The sequence below is a fragment of the Bacillus rossius genome, chromosome 13 (assembly GCF_032445375.1).
Source record: "Bacillus rossius redtenbacheri isolate Brsri chromosome 13, Brsri_v3, whole genome shotgun sequence".
NCBI classification, from domain to species: domain Eukaryota; kingdom Metazoa; phylum Arthropoda; class Insecta; order Phasmatodea; family Bacillidae; genus Bacillus; species Bacillus rossius.
The window spans coordinates 16,617,318-16,642,993 of record NC_086340.1 but is presented as its reverse complement, the minus strand read 5'-3'; the positions used below and the strand labels follow the sequence as shown (position 1 = coordinate 16,642,993).

At 36.5% G+C, this 25,676-nt stretch overlaps 1 protein-coding gene across 3 annotated transcripts in view; it reads right to left on the bottom strand.

Annotated features, from left to right (window-relative positions):
- Positions 1-25,676, bottom strand: part of LOC134538275 (endothelin-converting enzyme homolog) — a 106,161-nt gene that overhangs the window by 31,807 nt on the left and 48,678 nt on the right. For all 3 annotated transcript variants that reach the window (XM_063379446.1, XM_063379445.1, XM_063379444.1), the window contains exons 2-8: positions 20,309-20,390; positions 17,598-17,676; positions 14,333-14,439; positions 13,342-13,398; positions 10,463-10,624; positions 4,894-4,977; positions 2,839-3,079 (exon numbers count right to left, since the gene is read on the bottom strand). In XM_063379446.1, coding sequence (XP_063235516.1) covers positions 2,839-3,079; positions 4,894-4,977; positions 10,463-10,624; positions 13,342-13,398; positions 14,333-14,439; positions 17,598-17,676; positions 20,309-20,333 — 755 coding nt within the window. In that variant the 5' untranslated portion in view covers positions 20,334-20,390. The remainder of the gene's footprint in view (positions 1-2,838; positions 3,080-4,893; positions 4,978-10,462; positions 10,625-13,341; positions 13,399-14,332; positions 14,440-17,597; positions 17,677-20,308; positions 20,391-25,676) is intronic.

Genomic DNA, 25,676 nt, shown 5'->3' with positions numbered 1-25,676 from the left:
CTTCGGAACGGTTGGGATCCTGCTGAACTAGCATTGTTTTGGTAACGGTGTATAATGCGAACGTTTGTTTCTACGCCAAAAACGTCCCTGGTCATTGAATCTCGAGCCTAAAGTTACTAGAAGCGTATTACTGAAGACCCGGAATTTTCGCGGATTCCAAAAATATATTTCTTTGCATTGCTTCGATGATTGGATCACAATTGTTTGGATGGACACTCCCCTCTACGACTGTGGGCCAGTCAGCTACCAGCTAGCCGTGGTGTGGCCGAATCACATCGTCCCACTCCAAAGAAGAGGGAGTTCTGCATTATAAAAATAGCCAATAGGCAAAATAAATTTCTCGGATTATTTTGGCCATGAAGTTTACTGCAAACATGTACGTACATTTGCTTTGCTTTGATGATTAGATCACAATTGTTTGGACTTACTCATCTACGACTCTGAGCCATTCAACTACAAGGTATCAGAAGAGTGATCGAAACGCATCAACCGACTCCAAAAAATAGGAAATTTTACAGTAGGAGATCAGCTAATAGGAATTCGAGAAATCTCCTGGCATCCACATTTAGGGTTATTTGACAAACCCTGAAGGACTAGAAGCCAATAAAATATCTAGAAAAAATGTCTGATCGATTCATGAATGACCCGAAGAATAGGTGAAATTTGGCAGCAGCCAACGGACATGTAACATCTAGGTCTACTTGTTTACGCACACGGTTGTGGAGTCAATCCTGGCACCAGATGAGCACGCGGAATTTACAGGTCTCTAATTTAATTATAATTCGTGGTACGATTTATTCATGTTTGTACGAATTCAGTTATCTTTTGTAACATAAGCTTCCGAGGAATCACTGCACAGTCTTAAGCGAAAACAAAACTCTAAGAAGCTGAAGCCACCTTGTTAAATATGTAGCCTACCTATCTTCATATGCCTTTTGTCTATTTTGCTAAGCTTCTTGACCACTTTTGCATTTCTCGCACCTGGCATTAAATTATTACTTAAAAATGATTGTTTTGCCCACGATCATGTCTCTATTTGAGTGTATTTTTTTCAAACTAATGCACGTGGCTTTTTTTTTTTGCCATTATATGATATTTACAGTTCCGAGGGTTACTCATAGGCCAGTGTGCAGAAGTTCAGAATCAGTCTACGTTATAGAGTCTGTATTATCTAACTTGTTTCGAAATTTTCATTGTCCAAAATTAGTACCTACACTTGTTCTTTCAATAGTGTTTGTAAACAACTTCATATGATTCGTTGTATGTAACAAATGAAAAAGGTTTACCATTGGTAGTGAAAGGTCTTCATTTCGGCATTGTTTAATACGGCACATTCTGTATTCCAGCACAAACCGAGCCCTAGAATTAGATAGATTCCAGCTTTTGATCTTGGCCACCAAGTCGCTTTACTGGGCTGCGGGCATTTATAGTTCACTCGAAGTTTATCGTTACTGTCGGTTTTCATTTACGTACAGTAATTACTGTATCCTAACGGTTTAAATTGCTTATTTCCAATTGGTATTCAAGTTAAAATTAAATTGACATTCGATGTTCCAGCAAAATCGCAAAACTTGTATGGCCGTTTTTCACATACCTGCCGGATAAAAAATCCCTCACTCACAAAATACTGATGGATAAGCAGCGGTATTAAGTCAGGCTTAATCTTATAACAAACAATAAGAATGTTTTAAAATATATATCACAGGCTTTCGCGGCCATTGTCTAGAGTTGCTTGGCTTCTGGGTTGTAGCCGCGTCGACACTGACATTTCGGTCCATGTGGCAGTCGCCATCATCAGGGAGCAGTCACCTACTTCGCCTTTGACGTGGCTACAATCCAGAAGCCAAGAAACTCAAGAATAACTAGGAAGCGCGGCAAACTAATATGAGCAAGTGAGAATAGATTACCATTTTGAAATTACAAGTAACATGTTCATACTTGTATGGATGTTTATTAGATTCAAGGTTATTACATTTTTGTAATTTGTTTTACTAAGTATTATTAGTTACTTTCATAATGGTACAGTCATTATGTAGCTTTGGCAGTACCAGGGATTTATCTAGGCCTTCATTAATGTGGGGGATAAATTGTCCCCCCTCCAAACAGATTTAACGTTATCACATATAATTTATTTTGCATCAGTTAAAAAATCTTAATTTCAAACATGATTATTAGGATAATGTGTAAAATAATAAATATTATTATATATTTAACTATATATTTTTTAATTTATGTTTAATTTTATGCATTTTCTAGTCTGCAAAATATTTGTTGCCCCATCCTTCATTCCATAAAGCCTGGTGCCATTGGCAAACTGCAACAACAGCCTCCTCCCCTTCCAATAAAACTGTCTCGGCTCAGTATTAATTGAGGTGGTTAAGGGTTCCACCTAATTGGGCACACGCAAACTATGCAGAGCTTCAGAAGAAAACACGCTATTTGAAAAAAACTGCTAAATATATCCAAAGTGTTGTCTGTTTAAAAAAAATGAATTTCAGAATACGCCGAGGGTGGATGAATGGTTGTTGTTTCCGTATTTCGTTTTTTAAACTGTATTTTTTTAGGTATGAAACACCCGGTACTGATTCAAGGGACTTGCATTAGTTTTTATAGTTATCGGTAAAATTCCATAGTTTCCCTATTTACGACGAGAAGATCAAGGGCCAGTTCAGAGCCGTGAGCTGTGACAGAAGCACCAGCGAGCGTCTCACTTACCATCACGCCTCACCAACACAAAAAAAGACACTCCTGACTAGGCTTGTCCCTTGAAGCCTCCTGATTCACGATGAAGGGCTATATTGGGTTTGGGTAGGGGGAGGGGGGGGGGGGGTCACTCACCCCGGGAAGGGCGAAGCGGTGTCCGGCGAGCTGATGGTGAGCCGGTTCACCGACTTGTTCCTAGAGTCCGGGTACACGCCGAAGCCCACCATCACCTCCTTGTTGAGCACCAGCTGGCCCAGGGCCATCGCGCGCTGCCAGTTGAAGCCCGCCGTGGGAGTCCTGACCGGCGGCCTGCGAGGCAGTCCCAGCTTCTCCAGGGTCCTCAGCATGGGCTCCAGCCCCATCCGGTCCAGCGCCTCTGCGGACAGTCAGTGTCTCTCTGCATCACGGGCAATCTGGGCTATCTGAGGAGTCCCAGAGATGTTAAACGCCTTCTGATACTCTTGGGAAGGTGTCAACCACAGCTTAGTCAAATGCTTAAGAGGGGGAGATGGTGTGGCAATGATGCTCGTATGTGTCTTCTCAACCTCTCATTGCAGTTCCCCATCAAACACCTCCAAAGTCGCGATGAAATTGTGAATCCATTTCCCTATTCCTGTAGAAGGCCCGTGTAGGTTGGATTCAGCCCTTCGGGGAGTACACGCCAGTTGTTGTATCCAGGACGTTAAACAACTCGCAGAATTCTCTGAAAACTCTGTTCTCTACATGTATCTCTCATTGTAGATCCCCCTGAAACACCTCAGCCTATCATTTCTCTAGATATGTTAAACGCCTTGTGCTACTCTTGGGAAGGTATTTACTCTGCGTCAACCACAGGTTAGCCAAATGCTTAAAGAGGTAGAGGGATGGGCAGTGATGCTCGCATGTGTCTTCTCAACCTCTCATTGCAGTTCCCCATCAAATACCTCCAAAGTCGCGATGAAATAGTGAATCCATTTCCCTTATTCCTCTACAGGGTCCATGTTGGTTGGGTTTAGCCCTTAGTGGAGTACATGCCAGTTGTTGTATCCAGCAATGTTAAACGACTCGCAGAATTCTCTGAAAACTCTCTGTTCTCTACATGATTTTTTTTAGCTGTCTCAGCTTCTCATTGTAGCTCCCCCTGAAACACCTCAGCCTATCATTTATCTAGGTTCTTGGGTCCTCGTGTGGGTGGTGTTTCAGCCCCAACAGGAGAACATGTCTCAAACCCGGCTCATTGATCACCCTTGTGGCTCACGAGTCAAAAGTTTGTCTCTCCGTGTTTGGGAGTGGTCCTGACTCCTTTGGGAGAAGGTGCCTGTCACTCGAGGTGTCGGAGCTGTTGTCGACTCTAGCATTCGAGTCGGAATCCAAAAGAATCACAGAAAGATTGCAAGGATGCAAATACATAGCCTCTCAGCACCAAGGACACTCACTACCTCTTCGTGGTACCAGGGGTGTTTAATGAAGTTAGCTCTGCCCGCGAAATCCTCATTTGTCGTGAAAGTGGTATCTGATGAGTTGGAAAAGCCCTCTCTGCAGGCAATGGCTGTTGATTGGGAAACTTTGCCTGGGGGGAAGGGGTCAGCACTGCCGGGATCTCAGGCCACCAGGGTCTTGGCTTGCTATGAAGAACCAAAAGGCTAAATGTAATGGCTAGTCTGGGCACAGTTTCTGTTCTAAAAGGGGTGACGACCGGGCCCAAAAAGTTGTAAGCTCCGGGGGCACCAGAGCCGGTGGGGGATTCCAGTTGGTTGGTCCTTCAGACCTCCAATTTAAGATGTTTTCTCTTCGGTCTGGACTGAAGCAGTTTCCAAGTTTAGCTCTCGGGACAACAGACCGTATAAGCTTGTTACTATATATAATAGTTTGTTACTATACATAGTAAAACTTGTTACTAGTTTCATCGTTGGTTCCGTATGTGCGAAATCAACTGATTCAATATTGTTATCTGTGAATGTTTTTATTTTTATTTTCTACTTTCGGAATTTTTACATGACAAACAGTGCAAAACTGAAATTCCGTATGTACAAAAAAAACTGTATTAAATCAAAATTCCCCATTAAACGAATCATTTAAGGAACATAAAATAAATTTCACCGATGTTTCGCTGCACACTACATAACACACACAATGTTCAGGATGACAGCTATGGGGGACTTATTTATTAAAGAAAATTTATTTATTCATGCTTTTTTTAATGTATTTTACCTGTGTCCAGACACGACCGATAGAAAGTCCTTGCTTGAGTCACCGCCAATGGTTCATTGTCTGAAGCATTTCGGGAAAGTGAACCTAGAAACATAGCATTAAACTTGTACATTCTTTAAAAACTTATTGCTTAAATCATTAGCTAGAACATGGAATTAAATCCAAAAAAATATTGTTTGGCTTTGTAATGTAAAAAATTAAGCTCAAAATATAATTTAAACCACTCTATACTATATATTCACTCTGTACCTCTATAGAGGTTTTAAATATTATAAAAATAGTATCAGTAACCAAAAGTTAACATCATCAGAACATTCATAAAGCATACTCTATATGCGTGTTGCAAACGTTTGTTTTCACACATTTTATCATATTCTGAATTGTTCACGCTTCAGTTTAATTAAAATTCAAACTTTGCGATACCCAACAAAATGTTTTTAATTCATCCAATGGCAATGACAATTTAAAAAAAGTTAAAATACAATTATTTACTGTGGCAACTATAACGGCATCCATAACTTTTATATAAGTCTGCTAATTATTGTGTCCAAAATGTAAAATGATCGATAACGTGAATAAATCTAATGGACCGTAAATGTAAATTTACACCAAATTTAAAAAATATATATGTTGTTTTACAACCATGTATGTAAAAAAAATAAAAAAAGGCGTTTTGATAACAAAATGACATTCGCGACGTACGAGTACTATTAACTAGTGCGATTGAAATGATTATTTTAATAAGCATAATGTGTTCAGCAAACATAACATCCTTCACGTTGGCGTCGTTGATAATGTGACGATAAGCGGTGTATTACACCACCAGGCTTTTCTTCACAATATTGTGCCTTCTTGGTTCGGCGAACCATCGAGTATCTGACAAGTCCTGTAAGACATTGGGATAACAGAGACCCGGATATTCCTCGGATTAATTTGGTGTCACGCTAAAATTCATAGTCCTGCGTACTCTATACATTTTTTTGTATATGAAATAAAATATTCATGTAAAATTACAGATATTAGTTATTTTGTACATTTACATGAAAATAAAATACACCACTACAAAATATGTTCGCAGTATAGTGTTTTCCCAGTACCTACCGCCAAAAGTTAAAGATAATTTGTAAACCGTTCCGTGAATAACTTTCCAGTATTAACTGAGCACCTAATAAGTATAATACAACAAAATAAAGTCAAATTGTTAATTTATTATTCGATTTTATTTTCCATTAGTAAAAAATATGCTTGAATGAGACATCAATTAAAATAAAAAAACGTGTGCAAATTTTTGTAATAAATACTCAGTATTATCTCGAAAATCGTATTTCAAGTATTAAAAAAACCTTAGTCATGTCGTAAAAAGTTACAATATCTTTCTTGTAGTATTACAAAATATTTCTTGGCAAATGGTTTTCCAATAATTCTTTTGTAAAAGTACAGATTTTCTTTCTGTGTAACTTATACTCAACTCACGTATCCTTTCGTGTTGGCGATTTCTAACTTTAAAACTTTCCCTTATTTTGATTGGGTGTATGTTATTTGGTCCCACTACTGCTAGATGGAAGTTGATTGGCGCACAGTCTCAGAGGGGAATGTCCAACCAAATTTGATCCAATTATCAAAACATGGCTAAACCATAGATATATTTGCAGTCTACCGTCTACCTAGCGATCAAATAAGCGTGAAATTCTTGGGTCTAAACTAGGGGCAAGCATTTTTCGCGATAAAATCTGAACGCCTATTAGACTGCAACAAGGTATTCCCGCAGCAGCGGATTAATCCTTGTGATTGGCGGCCGTCTGCAAGAAAAGTCGTTGCCGTATTTCACCGAGCCACTCAGCACGCGTTTGCTTCCGCACTGAACTACTGTGGTTGGTGATGTAACACTGAATCATGTACCTTATAGAAACTCACCCAATCACGAAACACAGACGATGCTACAGTGTTTTAATTTTCAGCTTGTCTCAAAATCTTTTCACGAAATGTGCATGCCCCTAGCTTTACTAATTGTAAAGAACTGATAAAATTTGCTGTTTCGGTAATCTCCAGGATGGAATCCATGAAATTCTTCATACTAGGTCGAACGTCAGATGTTTATTGGCTGCTGAATTGTGGGGCGAGTCAACTGGATAACTTTTGATTCGATAATTATTTGATTGAGTTTCTCTAATTGGCCCAGAGCCCTCCAGAAAAAAAAATTGAACCAATGGCAGAAACAACGCACTGGTATAATTATTTTTAATTCAGCATATCACGAAATGAATACGCTAATTTTATTCGGTCTCAATAGTGTATTGATTCCACTTGAAAGAAAACTAGAAACTGTAGATAGATTCGGCAAATAGAGGCTCTTTTTATCTCTCTCTCTCTCTATTTCTCCTCCAAATTGTTTGAAAAGAAAAAGAGGAAATTATTCAGTGACCCAGAAATTTGGCAGCAATAAAGTGAAGATGAGCCTGGATTTATGGCATTACAGTGAGTCTTTTTTTTTACGGTAAGCTACCAACACGTGATTTCTACTTTTAGAATTTAAAAAAAAGTTTTATAGTTAACTGCACGCAGTGCTCTCCTTAAAACCAAATATAGTATGTTGCATTTTATTCAAAATTCAGCCCCCAATTTTTTAAAACATAAATTAAAAAAACAAAATAGCTTCTTTTTAGTTCATCTATAATTCTTTTCATGTATTTGGTCAATCTCTGGAAAAGTTAACGTAAACAAATTTTTTAATGTGGTCAAAAAGTAATTAGTAACTCATAAATTTTTAAATACCTTAAAACTTAAATCACAAAAATATTTTCAGAAGTACTTTATTTGTAAACACTTGATGTTTTAAAATATTATTACATGTTTAATTTTAATTTTTTAAAGATTATTAAATTTTACAAACTTTTTAATATTTATTTTAAAGCAGTAAATTAGTAGGTAACATGAAATCTAAAATAATGTTATTTTTAAAAATATACAATTTTGTATTACCTTATACCAGGAACAATAGTCTTTAAGTAACCAAAAGTAAATTAAATTTCACAAAAAAATGCAGAAATGAACTGTTATAAATCAGTGATTAAGTTACAAGTGTAAAACGTATAGCAATCAAATTTGATGGTTTTTTGTTTCGTTGCATTATTTTCAACCCAGAAAAAATAGCTCGAAGAATTTTTTTTTAAAAATTATGCCTTTCTCTTGCTAACATTATTTTAGAGTGTCCTTCTCATGGGTTGTAGAAGAAAGTAAATAGTGGCCACTATTGCTTTACTGATACTACACGGTTTGTCAACATTAAATATGATTTTTATAACGTCCTCAATTTGTATTTATTTCTAAATTTACTATTCGTTGGTTTTACAAACACCATAAAATAATGTCGTTTGACAGTTTTAGTTCAGTTGTAGTCATACTGAAAAAAAAAGGTAAACAACTATTAATTCATAGGAGTAAATATTTATAGCATTCGGCCACTATTAATACCAAGGCGTTCATTAAAGTACCAACGTGCTAATGTCACAAGACACAAAATTTTATCATTAAATGATATAAAGAAGTATTTTTATAACAATGGTTGAAACTAAGCAGACACTACTTAGAAGTAAAAATTAAAAACTATCAGGTGATTCTATTAGTTAAAAACAACAAGATAATGCAATTCCGGAATCAGGATTAAAATATTTGTTTTTTACTAAATACAATGTTGCAAATACATTTTAAAAATTTGTCATACATTATAAAGTTTAGTTTAAAACAATGTGCTCTATGACGAATATCTGTAAATAGAGCACATCGAAACAAGAAAAGCGCTAATGGCGTGAATTGTGCACTAGAAAAAAATTGTAAAAATTCAATAAATTGCACACTGCAAACTAAAATGAGACACGTAATGAAGCAGCGCATTATTATGCTGGCTTAAGTTCGAAATAATTTTGCTTTCAAACAATTAAAAATAGATTTTTTTTATGAAGACCACAGGCTTTCACGGCCATTGTCTGAAGTTGCTTGGCTTCCGGGTTGTAGCCGCGTCCTTGGCGAATAATTCACCGACGTTTCGGTCGACGCTGCAGTCGCCATCATCAGGGAAGCAGTTACCTATTGAGGTTATTGCAAGTTCTCCTGCCATTCAATACTCTCACCTGATATGGGAAGGGGGGGGGGGTTGTCTCCCGATCGGCTGCAGCTGATTGGCCCACAGCTGCAGCCAATCAGGAAACACCTCCACTTCGGTAGGTATATCTGCTGCCCTGACGATGGCGACTTCAACGTCAACCGAAACGTCGGCGATATCTTGGCCTTCGGCACGGCTACAACCCAGAAGCCAATCAACCCTAGATTTTTTGGATGTGTATGCCATTCATATATAAATTTTCAATTAAAATGAATATATTATATTTTAATAACATGCGAGCTCTTAGTATATTGACTGAAGCACCAGCTTCTGGCGCTAATGGTGATAGTTTGAGTCTCAGGTTGGGCAAGGCTAAATGAGATGTTTTAATGGTAATATTTGTTTAAGTTTAACTTATTAAGTGACCCAATGTAGACGCAGGGAATGACGTCAGCGCAACACGAGGAAAAAGACGCGAAAAAAATGATTTTACTCATCAATCCGTAAATTCAGCGCGAAAATAAATTCGGAAACATGACAGACTTTACGACTAGGAAGCTTTTCCATTCCATTTCTATCACGTAGCTTAGCAGAAATGAGCGTCAATATTTTGTTTTCGGAAGATGGTTACACTGCTACGCTATTTTGGTAATGCTATTTATTATTCGTGTATTTTTTTACGTTAATTTTTACTAAATGTAACTGCGAGAGTGCTAACGAGCAGTGACTTTTTCGAATGATTTTAAATTAAAAAGTATTTAATTCTTTCATCATATTGATTTAAGAGAAATATAGAAGCCATTTAATTAACAATAGTTAGTTTATTTTGTCTGTCACGCATTAAAAACGGTTTGTCCACAATCACGCGATGTTTTTGCTGTCCCGTCGCCTTTATTTTGTGTAACATCTCAGCTCTCGGTACACGGCATTTGGTAAAAGCAATTGCGTGAATGTAACGGAAGTCGCTTGGAACGGAAACTTGTAACCACGGTGCTGCCATAATGTGTTGTATGGTGCCAAACCAAACTCCGCTAAGACAAAGCGAAAGTTTACAGTGTTGACGGTTTAACTAAGTTTAACAAGATGGAACAATATTTTAATCAAAATTCTCCAAGACTTTTTTTCTGTTTTCATCTGAGTCGTTTCATTGTAAAAGTTTACAAAATTTCGCTCTGCAATTGGAATGACTCTTCAGACGAGGTAGCTTCTCGGGCAGCGAATTCTAGCGGCGGTCGCAGGAACTACGTGTGGCTCGCGTCCAGAAATGCATATTCATCACGCTCGGCATTGTTTCAAAGACTTCTGCGTGAAATCTCGTGTAATGAAAGACTCGCCTCTATTGGATGAGGGAAAAGGGGGGGGGGGGGGGTTGTTTGATGGGGGAAAAAAAAGGGGGGGGGGGGGGTTGTTTGATGGGGGAAAAAAAAAAGGGGGGGGGGAGGTGTTTTCTAAATGATGCGACGTACTGACCTCTGATGCGCCTCATGACGCGCACTTCGCGCTCCGAGAACCAGTCGTGGCTGATTTCCGTTTCCGGGGTGGGGTGCTCTTCCGGCCAGCGGCCGCAGGCGAAGCGGTAGAAGTCGTGGCAGGGGTCAGCCCTCTGGTCCATGCTCTGCAGCAGGTTGGCCGCTGCACGCCGCAACCGACGCAAACGGGACCAACAAAGCACACTGCATCCAGTCCCGCAAGCGTTTCAGCCGAGAACAACCGCTCAGGCTGTAGGCTCACAACACCACGACCTCACTAACACGACCAACTGTAAATTGGATGGTGTTACGGCAGAGGTGCCCACCCCCCCCACCCCCCCAAACACTATGACTCAACCCCCCCCCCCCCCAACCTAATGATGCGCCCCTCCCCCCCCCCCCCCGAAATTATGTATGCCATTTTCTCAATGATTTACTCAATTATTTTATAATATTATACTTTTTTAGTATTATATTTTATCACATTTTGCATTAATTAAAACTGATTTTCTAATAATAATTTGGGTCATATCAGGTAATATTTCCGTCCTGAACCGACAGATGCCAAACTGCTTTTGTTGAGGAAAGTGCGGGGTTGCCAATTTGATTTACAAGATCCCTTTCAATTATCAAAGCACCAGAAACGTATTTTCACATTAGAAGCTATAATTATGTAAATAATATATACATTTTTCTCGTCTTTTAACCACCCCCCCACCCCCTGAAATTTTAATGACGCAGTCTGCGTCGTTACCCCCCCCTTGTGGGCACCCCTGTGTAACGCACAAATGAGTTAACCAACAAAAGGAAGAAAAAAAAAAGTTATTGAAATAATTGTGTAGGTAAAATGACACTTTTAATTGAGCTAAATTTTTTTTTTAACCGACATTCCTTGCTACTATGCCATCTTGCGACCAAACATTCAACGCACTGCCTGCCACAATACCGGTTATTGTGTGTTCAACGTTGAGCTCAATTTACTCAGTTGAAAATGTTTTTGGTTTGAACCATTTTTACATAACACCGTCCAATTATGCCGACGAGCGTCCCAGCGCGACGGAGTTAAATGGCGTAGGTAGGGTCACAACACCACGACCTCACTAACACGACATACTCTAAAATTATCGGTATCAACATGCCAAACGCGTCCATAAAATGCAGTACAGAACGCGCTAACATTTGGAGTGCACAACAATACAACAGTAAGTCGTCAATCGCAAAAAAAAAAATTGAAATTAAGTTCAGTTTAGATACAAGGAAGCAAGCTGTAGGTGATAAATGTGATAATGATTAATAAATAAATATACAGTTGAAGGCACACTACGAGCATTGAATGAATTTTTTTTTTTAAGTAGGTAAATATTTATTTCCACGAGGTTTACGTGTTTTGCGGCGCGACATGATGAAATTGAAAATATAATCTATTTCTTGTGGATCGTCGCGTCGGGGCACGTATTTTGCCGTGTCGACGTCATGGTTGACCTTGCATTTGATTGGCTAATGAGCGTGTCTGGCCTCACCCTTTTAAGCCCCGGTCCCACACGCCATTTTTACATTCGGACTAATTTCTTAATTTTTTTTAAACTAGATACCTCCCTTGCATTTGTACTTCTTCCAAAATAATTTTCACCACATAATCCACTCGGTGTGAAAAAAATAATCACGGGTGTAAGAAGGCGCAAAAGTCTTCAAAATCTTATCCGAATGCGCGACCTCTTACACCCACTGCAGTGCACAACGTGAACATCTGTTGGAAACGTCGTTGGCAGAACAACAAGTTCTAAATAGGTAACGAGTTAAAATTTCAGAAATATATATTATAATAAAATAATGACGTAAAAACTTTTTAAATCATCATGGGGTCCTGAGATCGAGCCTTAAGGGAGACAGCAACCAAAATTATTTTGCTTCAATTATTTTATGTTTTTGAACATGTTTTATAAGTAGATTCATAATAAAACCATATCTGATTTTTTTTACCAAAGGGTTGTTTCTACTAAACAAGTCCTTATTTAATGGTTCCTATGTCTGTCTGAGCATGTACTGAAAGCATGAAATCATGCGTTTTATACACTTTAAGATTAACCATTCGTGTGTAGCATTCGTCTTGAAACTCTAAATTTTAACTGTACCATTAGTTAAATCAATATAAATTAGGTTCATATAGAACTATAGACTCCTGAGTTCGTCAGGGTTTAGGGAATACCTAATTGTCATTTGCTTACGAATGATGCACACTTAAATTGCTTTAGTGACGTCGACAAGAGTGGTGACTTATTCAGGTAGTTACAAATATACGCTCGGGACTCAAACCCAGTACACCTCGCGCCGAAGGCCGGCATGAATCCACCTGCGCACGAGGTCAGACGAGACATAGGGCCCATGTCACTCGGCTACCGTGTGGTCTGTGATTTATCAATATGAAACCGATTAAACAACTAAAAAAATTTTCACTTGTCCCAACAAAACCATTAATTTTTAGGAACTTGATTATCCGTCCCTAAATTATTATTTTTTCTCACCTCGCCATATTTGGTAGGGCCTATATCGACAAAATATTTTACGACAGTGTACTCTTAACTGTACCTATAACACCTCTAGTTTTAATAACTACAATTAAATAAAACAAACACTTTAAAAAATTCGTTTTTTTAATTAATTAAACTGAATAAAGTTGTTTCAAGCAGCTCATTACACTAAAAAAAATTATACTTAAAAAACATCGTAATTTCGGGTGACGTAAGAACAACATTAAGTTCTGTTCGGAAAGCATTTGGTTCCGGTTTGATTTTTATGCCTTAAGTTTCCCAGATTCCCCAGTCTCGAAAGTACAATTCAAAATTTTAGTAAAAAAATATAATTTAAAAAAATTATACCTACCAGAGCGAATGCATTCCATCGAATCGCAAAGTTGAACAGGAGCTTCATGGCGTGAATCTGAAAGAATTATTTCAATTGAATTTTATGATGATTTGTTAGTGAAAAACTTTTTTTTAGTTTTATTACATAAGCAACATAAAACAAGTTTGCAATCATTAAAGAAAATTATATATTTAATTTTGTAACAATGATACCTCTTTCGTAACAATATTAAACTTTTAATCATTAATAATTTTATTCTATATTTTTATTATTTAGTATTACTATCACAAGTTTATGACCTCTACTATTTAGTAGGTTTTTTTTAAAATAACATTAATTAAATTATTTTTTTCACAATTGGTATAACTATGTCCTCGATTATTAAGTAAATATATGAAAAAAAATTAAATTTTAAACATTTTACCCAATACGTGTGATCAAAGTTCTTTAAGTGATTAATGCAGATTTTTGGACTCATACCATTGCAGTTTTGCACCGTCTTCCATGGAAAAATTCCGAAAATCAAAATCTTTGGTGTCCGACATCATCTGAGTTAGTCTTGTTTCCTGTGAATTTATTATCTTCATATTTATTTATTTATTTATTTTTGGAATTTTTCCGTGACAAACAGTGCAAAACTTCAACGGCGTATGTCCAAAAAAAACTACATTATAGAGGCCGGAAAAACTCGCGGGTCAATGACCTGTAGGATGAACTCCATATTTCTACGTACACTCGGTCAAATGCCACCTACTCATTGGCTGCTGTCTGGTGAGACGTTCCAGCGTAGCAGCCTGTGATTCGATAAAGCTTTGGTTGGGTGTTTCTCATTGGCCCAGAGTCATCCAGGTGAGTTGTGAGCCAATATCAGGCAGCACTGAGGTATAACGATTTGTATTTTAGCCTATCGCGAGATGAATTCGCGAATTTTTCCGGTCTCTATACATTAAACATGTGATCAAAAAAGCAACGCTTGAGCTAGTGTTGAGTGTTGGTGAGATTCAATTACCGTAAAGAGCCAATGAGATGAGGGCAATGATGAGACACAACACCAGGGCGCACAGTATAGCGATCGGAATGAGGTACCTCACTTGCCCCCGCCATTTCTTCTTGTAGCTGACAAACACAACACACAATCCAATATTTTTGAAGTGAAAACTTCTATGGGAAGGTTTTGACAGGGAGTAAATTCATGTGGGAAGTCTTAAGATGTACATCAAGTTCTGTCCCTGCCCGAACACGCCCGAATATTCACCTTCGGCCACCTCGGGTTTATTTATATGTATTTATTTTTCTCTGTTTATTTTAATGTAGCTATACTAACCTAACTAACCGTCCATAGTGTTTTAATGTAGCTAACCTAACCGACAACTTTTAATATTTGAATTCATTTTTCCTGCGCAAAAATAAAACAAATCCCGAGGTTGGCCGAAGGTTAATATTCGGGCGTGTTCGGGCAGGGACAGAACTTGATGTACATCTTAGGCTTCTCAATTCATGTAAGTCGTCATCGACATGGTCACGTGACGTGTTAACGATAACACTATATCTGTTCCTATTAGTGTTCAAATTGTGTTTTTATTCAATTTTTATTTTAAATCTGAAGTATACGATTACTGTGCAGTAAAAAGTGAGCATAAAATATTTTAATATTCCAATATAGCTATATAGTTTGAATAACGAAGAAAACGGAGTTTTTGTAGCAATATAACCTAAAAATTAAGAACATCATTATTTATTTTTTTAATACCTACAATTACTATGCAATGCGTATTTAATAGTAATTTAGGAGTTTTTTAGTAACGTGATAAGACAAATTTGTTGTGTGATAATATATTTTCGTAAAAACTGCGAAAAAGTCTCTGATTTTTATCAAAAAATATTTTCTTATGTTAACACATTATATTTCACAAAGTTAGTATTTCATATTTCAAATTATATTTGTATTTTCTTAATTCTATTATTAATATTTATAATAGTTACTTTGATTTACAAGTTTTAATATAATATCAAACAATTAATTTGGATATCCAAAATTACAACTGTTTGTTTATAGTTTTAAGTTTTCACTTTTGTCGGCAAATCCTCATGACTGCTTTGAAATTTTTTCTTTAAGAAGGAAAATCTTAGTTTTCAATCGTAAGTAAAATAAACTGCATATCTCTACGTTCATGCCTTAAAAATATGTACGTAATTTTTAAAACAAATTTCGGATCTTTAAACCCTTCGAGATATCATTCGGATATTTTCCGTACTACTATTAAGACTTCTAGGAGCAGTGCCGAAATCATTTGTTTGAAAGGTTAGTTTGTAACACTGCTGCATTGTTGGATTTTACGGAAACTTCTACGAACAATTAACTTCAAATCAGCCAAGATTACTTCGTAATCTTCGGATTACTTGATCTTCATAGAAACTAGGCCATATTCTAACTTTTGAGTTCTGTGTTCCTTTGTAAACAAAGTTATCACTTGCGTGAAAGAAAGTATTAATTTTTTTTTTTGCTGTTAATTCAACAAATTTTATATTGTTTTGTTTATATAATAAGACTGTATTGTTTATTCGTGTTTTAAAGTAAGTGAACTCAACGCTGGTATACTAACGAAGATAAGAGTAAACTTCCAAAGATCGCTGGATAGATTGTAACCAGCTGTCTTCGTAAATTTAAGGTGATAATTTATAAACAGCGTGGATGCATTTAAAAAAAAACATTTACACCTGGAATATGCTAGATCATTTTGTAATATTCACAAACAAATGGGGTGTTTTGTACGTAATGTTAACGGAATATTAAACAGAATTTTCTATAATGTTTCATGGATTGTTGTTCTTTTAAAGGAAGTGCTTTTAAGTTTTAAACATGTAATAAGCTAATGTAATTGCATTATTTTTAAAGAATAAATACCACAAAGAGTTGCAGCAAAATATATTTAAGCCTAATTGAAATTGATATGAGTGCTAATTAAAAAAAGAATGATTATGTATTTAAAATAAGTCACAAAATCCTTATGTCCTTGTTCTGAAACTGTGTGGGATCCTAACCTCAATAACATCAATATCATCTTCCACAGTTTTCGTGAATAGTATATGCATTATACTTCCATATGAAATATACTAATTGTTTTGTAAAATATTTTACTTAAGTGTTAAGACTAGTAGAAATTGGTACATATTTTACAAGCCCATGAAGGTTACAAGAAACTTTATGAAACACGAGTGTAATATAACTTATAGAAACAGCTTGCGTCTTGTAAATCGGCACTTTTTATTAATTGCAGGTGTTTACTTGTAGATATTACGACACAACTACCTTGATTATTTTTACTTACCCGTCACTTGCGGACTTGTATGAAGTAGTGTGCCCTATTTTTGGAAGATTCCTGTTGTTGCTGGTGCTATACGAGACATTCCTGGTGTTTTCCTCAATGTGCAGCTGTTATAAAATAGACAGTTTTTGTGTTTTTCGGATACGTGTACTTTATAAAGAAGAACCCTTTTTTTTCCTTCTTAGATTCCTAGGCGTGATGTCAATTCCGGCTGCGTGTGTCTTATTCGTGTATCTCCCTCAACCTACCGCTTCGCCCGTTGAGTTCCGAGCATATATTTCATGGTGATTTGTGTTTGTCTATCGCTGTTTCATCACAATCCACTCCTCCCCCCCCCACTCCTTTTTTTCCACCAACGCATGTAGCGCGAATTTCAAAACTTCTTGCAATTTTGATGTGACAACGTCTAATAAATCGATTAACGCCGGCTGCACGCAAGAAAAAGTGTCCCGTTACGCACATAGTCCCGTTACGCTGTGTCCCGTTACGCTCATTGTACGCTTGCGCCGCATCTATCTCTCTTCCACTCGATTGGAACAACCATCGATTTTACTTTTTCGAGGCACATTAAACTTGAAACACTCCCATTCGTATCCTACTTTTCCCATCATCGTCCTATCCTTAAAAGAATAACACAGATTGGCAGAAGTTAAATAGCAAACATGTATAAAAGTTATGGTTAAAATAATCTCTTCGTTATTGTAATAAACATATTTGAATTAATGAGTGAATAAAAGTAAATTTGTCAATTAAATTGTAGATTTCATTTCACTCCTTCTTTGTATCCACACAAAATAGTGATAATTCAATAAAAAATTATTACAATTTTATTCATAAAAGTATGCAATCATTTCATCAATGTTTTGTTATGACGTTGTCACGTTGAAATATCGTCCGTAAACCGACTTTACAGACAACCAATGTTTTTATTTCTTGTGGTGTACTCACAAGGCAGCTCTAGAGGAGACCTCCACCAGGTGCTGCTGGCTAGTTGAGGTCGTCACAGAGGTGACCGCTGACGGTGATCCTGTGAAAACAGAGTCAGACCCGGCCGTTTTATTCCCTGCACGCGACAAAATTAAAGGTCTGTATTCTGCGACGTGCTTGCACGTGACTGGTAAACAGTTCCATTTTTTTCTTCTTCTGTAAATGAAACACAAATATATCAAGTAAATTTACAGATAACTTTTTTTAAAAATTTGTACATTTGCGTGCAAACAACTGGGTTTCGGATTCGTACCCGGGCATTTATGCTTTTGAGTGTTGTCTCAGTAGGTCTGCCTCATATAGCTGACGTTATTTTTAACCCGTTCCCTGAATAGTTTTCCAGTATTACCTGCGTAAATTAATAAGCATATTAAAACAAAATAAAGTAAATCATCTTTTCCATTGTTTTTAAAAAATTTTACTTAAGAAATACTCGGTAATATCTCGAAACGCGAATTTCATTTTTGCAAAAATAACCGTAGCCATGTGTTGTACAGAGTTACAATATCTTGCTCAAGTATTACAAACGATTCATTGGCAACTGTTTTCTAAAGGAATATGTTGTAAACTTACGGAATTTTTTTTTCTGTGTAGGGAATAGTGATTTCTCGATTGAAAAAAAAACTACAATTCCTAAGTTTAAAATCAACTTTAACCACGTCTTGCAGAATTTATTTCGTCAACGCATCTGGTAGTTGAAAAAAAAAAAAAACAAAAAAAAAAAACAAGTGGTTAACACCTTTGAAACCTTAAAAATCATTGAAATGGAGTCAGATCCCCGAACAGTTCCAAACATATCCCGAAGTCCACCCGTTGCCATTTTGGAAGAATTCACACATTTTGACGAAATTATAGTAATTTTAATGTTTCTGATACAATCTAACTAATCTTCATTTTAGTTGGAATTCTCCAGACGTGCGAAAACCTTCCTGAAAAAAAGAAAGAACACAAATTTTTTGCAATAATTTTTTTTAAGTAACCTAACTTTTAATTTAACAAACAAAAAAAAGACTAGGAAATGCATGGATGGGGGTTGTTCGGTCATCTAACTCAGTGCCAATGAATCATAAATAATGAATCATAAATTTGTTTTGATTGTGTCAGTCAGAATGCGTTTTTTTTTAGCGTAGAGTTGATAGTTTCGCTATCATAAAGTTTCATTTGGCACACCAAAACTCTTGGTACGTCCCACGATGTTCACAAAAAAAAATGACTATATGCGAGTTAACGGCGCCAGACGCGGATCCGCCATCTGGAGGAAATCAACAGAAAATATGAGCTCTGCGGTGGCGCGGAAGTTTGGGGCAACAATCGGCAAACGAACACCGAAATACGTTCCAAAAAAATAAGAGGGACTGTAAAATATTTTTCTTTAAACCCAATTTAAGACATTTCTCCAATGTAGCAAGTACTAAGCTTCCTTCATCCACGTCTTTTCTATCGATAAAAAAGAATTTAATGTGCGACCCATAGTACAGGTTTAACCGGATGATCTTGTAGCCTAGAATATGTGATTTTTCATGGCATCTGTCAATAAATTTTTTAAAACCCAATTTGAGTAATTTGATAATATAGCGTGTACGTAGCGTACTTCCTACGTGTCTGCGCTAGGAACGCAGTTAGGGTACATGTGTAGCGTATTTCCTTAATATCAAATCCAAAGAGTTTTCAAATAAAAATACAAAACATGTGATGAAGAAATATAAATTACAATAAATTATTGACTTAATCTGGGATGGAAATATACATAGTTGCAGTACACAACATTTGCAAATTTATGAGACTGCGTCTTGGAATACCGGCCAACTTCACGTTAGCCCCACCCTGGGAGGTCTCCCAAGAAGCTGTCCCTGTCCCTGACACGGGAGGGGGGGGACAACTCTGCGCAACTGTTTCACACACCCTAGTACCCTCTTTATGAGGTGTTGGTGTGCATGTCACAACTGTAATCCCTTCCCTACTATCATAAATGTGAATGTAAGTTTGTTTGTTACGCTTTCACGCCGAAACTACTCAACCGATCATCATGAAACTTTGTACACATTTTCTTGGAGGTATCAGAAGTAACATGGGATAATTTTTATTGAGAAAAAAAAAATATTTTTTTACGAAAGATAAAAAAATGTTTGTCAAAAAATCTCAAAATCTAGCTACTTTAACACCATCCAGCATTCCAGTAATGAAGTTCCGACCATGAGTACTGCAATACCGTTGCACTGTATTATCGACGGTCAAAATTCAAAATTATTTATTTTTGTTAGAGAGAAATATATTTTATTGATTCGTTTCCATTTTAATGATCTCTGATGGTTATTTAATGGCTTCAATGCGAACGAAGCCGCGGTTAAAAGCTAGTAAATCAATAGAGACCGGAAAAATTCGCGAATTCATTTCGCGACAGGCTAAAATACAAATCGTTATACCTCAGTGCTGCCTCTGCTATTGGCTCACAACTCACCTGGATGACTCTGGGCCAATGAGAAATACCCGACCAAAGCTTTATCGAATCACAGGCTCCTACGCTGGAACGTCTCACAAGACAGCAGCCAATGAGTGGGTGACATTTGACCTAGTGTACGTAGAACTGTGGAGTTCATCCTACAGGTCACTGAACCCGCGAATTTTTCCGGTCCCTATAATTAAATAAATGAATGAATGACGGCTGCACTCACTGGACAGTTGGTTCTGCTCGCACATCGCTGCCCAGCAACTGGACCTCGTCGTGACGTCACAGCGACCGTCGCTCCATCGGGCCTGGGGGTGAGAGAACACGTCCTCCGTTCACTCCGCTTTGCCACAGCCAGAAGACGAACCAACCAGGGACTTGATGTAAGTTTTTGGACATACGCCATTGCTTATCAATGGCGTATGTCCAAAAACTTACATCAAGTCATGCACTCCCATTGCACAAATCTTTCAAAGATAACAACCAGTGACGTCGGAACAGGGGGGGGGGGGGGGGCAGCAGGGGCGAGTCGCTCCCGTGATGTTATGCAAGGGGGGGGGGGGGTGTCCGAGAGTAGCATTTCACCCCCCTTATTTTCCCAGAATAAATGTTTGGTCCTAATAGTATTTTTCTCAACCAGTAGTTACAAACGTTGCATTGGTGATCACATTGATTAGAAAATCAAATTTGTGATTGTCAATATACTGTAAAATGATTGCAAATTCCTAGATGGTATTTTATTTAAATTGTACTACATCTACTGTCAGAGTAGTATTTAATACATACTACGTCATCAAATTCTTGGAATGGTATATTTAATATTTTGGTTCGGAAACTCATTAAATAGCACAATTTTGCATCTAAAATTCCTAATTATTCCGGACCCCCCGCTCTAGGACTGAGGCAAGTGTAATACATCTTTTCGCCCCCCCCCCCCCCCCACTCTTGAAAACGTTCCGACGTCCCTGGAACCAACAAACACGTCCCGCCTAAAAAGCTTAGCACAGTGACAGAAAAAAAAAATTAATTTCCTTGATATTCGGTTCTGGAGATCAGGTGGAAATCTTTTTCTCACCGGTGATAAATCTTTCAAGAACTCCTTTTTTAAATGGCTTCTGATTCCTTGTCATAAGAATTTTTTTTTTTTTTTTCAAAAACTGCTATCCGTTTACGTAAATTCATTGACTGATAACGAGAGTTAAAAATTTTACGATAGGTATATATATGTTTGTTCAACTATACAAAAAGAGTGTACAAACTTTATCTAGTAAAAATTTTATTTTTTAACAAATAATTTCTACAAATAATGAATAAGCATTGTAATAATGTATTCATTTAAAATTTTAAGCGTTGAAGTGTTCACAACCAAATATACTGATAGTCTTAAATTTTTGGTTGGGACCTGTGTTGCGTTAACAAAGTTTACAATTGTTTTAGTCATTTTCGTTAATCTAAATTTTCTTAAGGAAATGGAACAAAATACTCCGTACGCGTGGGTTAGCTTAAGAGAGCAAGTAGGATTCACTAAACCAGAATCATACACCTGAAAAGTCCAAGTTAGTGCCTCTTCGGAATTTTTTATTTTTTATTTATTATTTTTGCTGTTGTTAAAAGAAATGTAGGGAGTTCTACGTAATTAATTAACGTAAATAAAATAATCGCGAACATTAGTTAAAAAAATTTTTAGCGTTTAGGTTTTTAAATCTTTAGGTTAATATAACTACATTTAAAGGTTAGTTTACCTAGGGCAGCGACATTTATGAAACTATTCAATCGTAAAAATTTATTAATCCTCGAAAAATGGTGAAATATTTTTATTTCGACCGTGAAGTAACATTGAGTTGTGAACTTCGTACATGTTCGGAACTGATCGGGGAAATCTTAGGCTTCGCGGGCTACTGCTCTACCTGGCCGATAAGGCGTTCCACACAACAGGAATCCAGTTAATATAGCTACTTGTCCACATTATGGCTCTAGTGACAAACATATGCATGTCCGGACCCATGTCCATTGACATTTCTGTCTCTTGTAAATGTCCAACATTTGTAAAGTACATCAAAACTGTAGGTAAATATGTTGGACATTAAGAAGAATAGGAAAAAATATATATTTTTATTACGGTATATAAGTACCTTGAAGATTGTAACACTGTGTTGAAATGCCAACACATATTTCCTTTAAATCCCAAATTAAAATATATTTTAGCTTCTTATCCATTAATATAAACAATAAATAAATACAGTGTTTGTATTAAATTGCTCTGTAAACCTGGTAGAAAAAGGTTTCAGGTCGATTGAGATTTGTGTTGAAGCAGGTATAAGCTGGTTTTTAAGCTTATACGTATTTTTGTATCACTGTACTTATGTATTGTTGGACAAGGCCCTTTGAATAATTGTATGTTCCGTGGTCTGCAAAAAAAAAAAACAACTAAACTAAATTAAACCATAAAGAGATGGTTTTCAGAGTTCATTCTGTCAAAGAGGTATAGCCTAAGCTTACGAAGGTTTATCAAATATAATTTGTCCATGTGTGGTCCCCAGCCCACAGCTTTTCATCAAGTGTTCTTTTTGGCACGCAATATTTATTATGTTTACGTTCATTTGCGATTTGATAACGATGATTGAGCACCACGCTTCTAATTGCTTTTTTCTCCTCATTTATCAACTGTCAGGAACCTTGAGGCTTAAAGAGTCAAGAAATTCAATAACAACTATCGACCTGCAGTGGAGGCAAGCTATAAATAGCAATGAGTCGAAAATTCCTGTTACCTAAAGATGAACCATATGGCAGCGCAAACGTTACTAGTTTAAAGAATTACAAATTTTAACAGTTTAATGTGCTTACAATTATTTCTAACAGCATGCTTACAAACTCTCGAACTATATTCATCAAATAAAAAAAATATTGTTTCAGGGGCGAAAAATTCCTATGATTTTATAAAGTCAGATTAACAATCGAGTTCACTACTAACTAATGTTAATCAATGCAAAATTAGTTCAAAATGACTTAACTCAAAGTTCAGTACATCTCAAATCTGGCTGCTTTTTTAAAAATATTTGAGCACTATATTTATAACGCCGTCCAAGCATGTTAGTATGCTGTTCACAGCACAACATAAAACTCAAATTACAGGCAACTCGGATCAATTCAGGTGATTCAAAACATGTGCAAATCAAGTACTGGAAACCTCCAAAACAATAACTTTTTAAAAACAGGGACAAAAATTTTTCCAAAATGTTTTGACAGCTGATTTATGATAAACCGATGGTATTCAATTTTAAAAGAAATCATTTATCGTTAAGTAGGTAACAAACGTAATATGTTTACATAAATTCCAAAGTTATATTTAATAATACAACCTTAAGTATTGACAAGTTAAATTCGTCACAAGTATATAAAGACTAAATCGAGTCATTTTAAGCAAATATGAATAGTAGCGTGCCAAATTGGGCGGCAATGTATTTTAAGTTTTTTGGCCTTTCAAGTTAAGGCAATTCGTCATCAGTCATATCACTAGAAGATTTATTTATTTATGTCTCTTAATTTTACATGTGTTGAAGTTAAGGCGTGGACACTGCCTTTATCTTAAATTTAAACAAACATTAAAAAAATATAGAACTTTTACAAATAAAATAAGCATTAAATAGTAAGACAAAAAAGTGCTCACTTAAAAACAATGCTCACACTTAAAATACGGGAAAAAAATTATAATTAGCTATTTTTTTAATATGCTGTTAAATGGTAGTCTATTATTTTTACAGAGAAAAAGTAAACAATACAAATATAAAATTTAAAAAGAGATACATAAACAAGAACAAAATGTATAATTTGAAAAAAATATGATAAAAATGTGTCAACTGCATAGTATTACTTTAAAAACTAAACACTGTTCATGTTTTAATCCTACATACTAAAGTAATTAACTTATCACATAAAATGTATTCGCCAACAATACAAACACTCAAATACACTCAACAACACTCACATACACATACTACACATACACTCTCTCGTACCTGAAGTATTTAAACCTGACTTGCATATGATATTATTTACATTAATCATTTATACTCGTACGTCCGAAACACATCACTGCTTGGATCAGCTTGCTCCGTCAAGTACGGAAAAATCAAAGCAATAAATTTGCATTTTAAACAGAATAATATTATGACATGACTGTACACTGTAAATCTTTGTAAATGAAACATAAATATTCATGTAAAATTACAAATATTTGTAAATTTGTACATTTACATGAAAACAAAAGTATCACTTAAAAATAGTCTTCACAGTATTACTGAGTTCAGATTCTTACCAGGACATTTATGATTTGTGTTGTCCCAGTAACTCCAATAGTTTAATGTATTTGTAAACAGTTCCCTGAATAGCTGTTCAGTGTTAACTGCGTATATTAATAAGTATAATGAAACAAAATAAAATAAAATAATTGAATAATCGTTTATCTTTTCAGTGGTTTAAAAAAAATATGCTTGATTTTCGTAAGAAATACTCAGTATTATCTCGTAAAACGTATTTCATATATGAAAAAATTTACTTTATCTTGTTGTAGTACTACAAACTGTTCTTTGGCAACTGGTTTCCAAAGGAATATTATGTAAAAGAACAGAAATGTTTTTCGGTGTACGAGTGGGACTTGCCGATTCTTATCTTTGCTTACTGGAGGAAAAGAAAAGGACTGATTTACAGTAACTACAATATGTGTAGGCTTTCGTGGTCGCGGTATTAACTGTACTTCTTGGCTCTTGGATAAAAACCCTCCTCCATTAATGTCGGCCCGTTCATAAGAGGGCTTATCAATAAGTAACGCACATTATGTAAAGGAAAAAAATTAGAAATGAAAATGGAAGAGGGTTTGAAAGTATTACCCACTTATTTCTTTTCCGCTTAACTTCCATGCCGGCTGAGCCATTTGTCCCCACGAAAATCCCGGGTCTCAACAGAACTCCGCCGGCCTGCGATAAGGGCCACATTCGCACGGGCCCGCCTGGGTTTGTCGCCAGAGTCCAACCTCAAACAACCGAGGAACTTCTTCAGGCGGAAATCGGAGGATGTTTGTTGCCCCTCCGCAGTTGACGGCGTAATCACTTAACTCCATTTCACCGGGTGACTGTCGAATGCTACAGGTACGTGGAATCACGGAATCTTGCACTGCGCCCAGACAGAAGTGCCCTCCGGATAATTAATTTTTTTTTACTAATTTGTTTCCTACTTAAAAATTGACTTTTGTGTGTCACCTATTGATTTGCCCTCGTGAATACCGTGTCAGAACAACAGGCCCTTCAGTCGTTAATCGCCCTTGATGATGGTTGCAGTCTGGCGTCCCGAAATGTCGGGAGTCCTCATAACTAGAGACCGGAAAAATTCGCGGATTCCTTTCGCAATAGGCTAGAATCCAAAAACGTTTGCCTTTTTACAGCACCAGTGATTGGGCTTCAGTTTATCTGAATGACACTCGGCCAATGAAAAACCCTTTAACAAAAGAAGTATCGAATCACTAGCGTCCCAGTTAACAGGTATAACGAGTCAGTAGCCAATGAGCAGATGTAATTTTCCCTCATGCATAGAGGATCTTG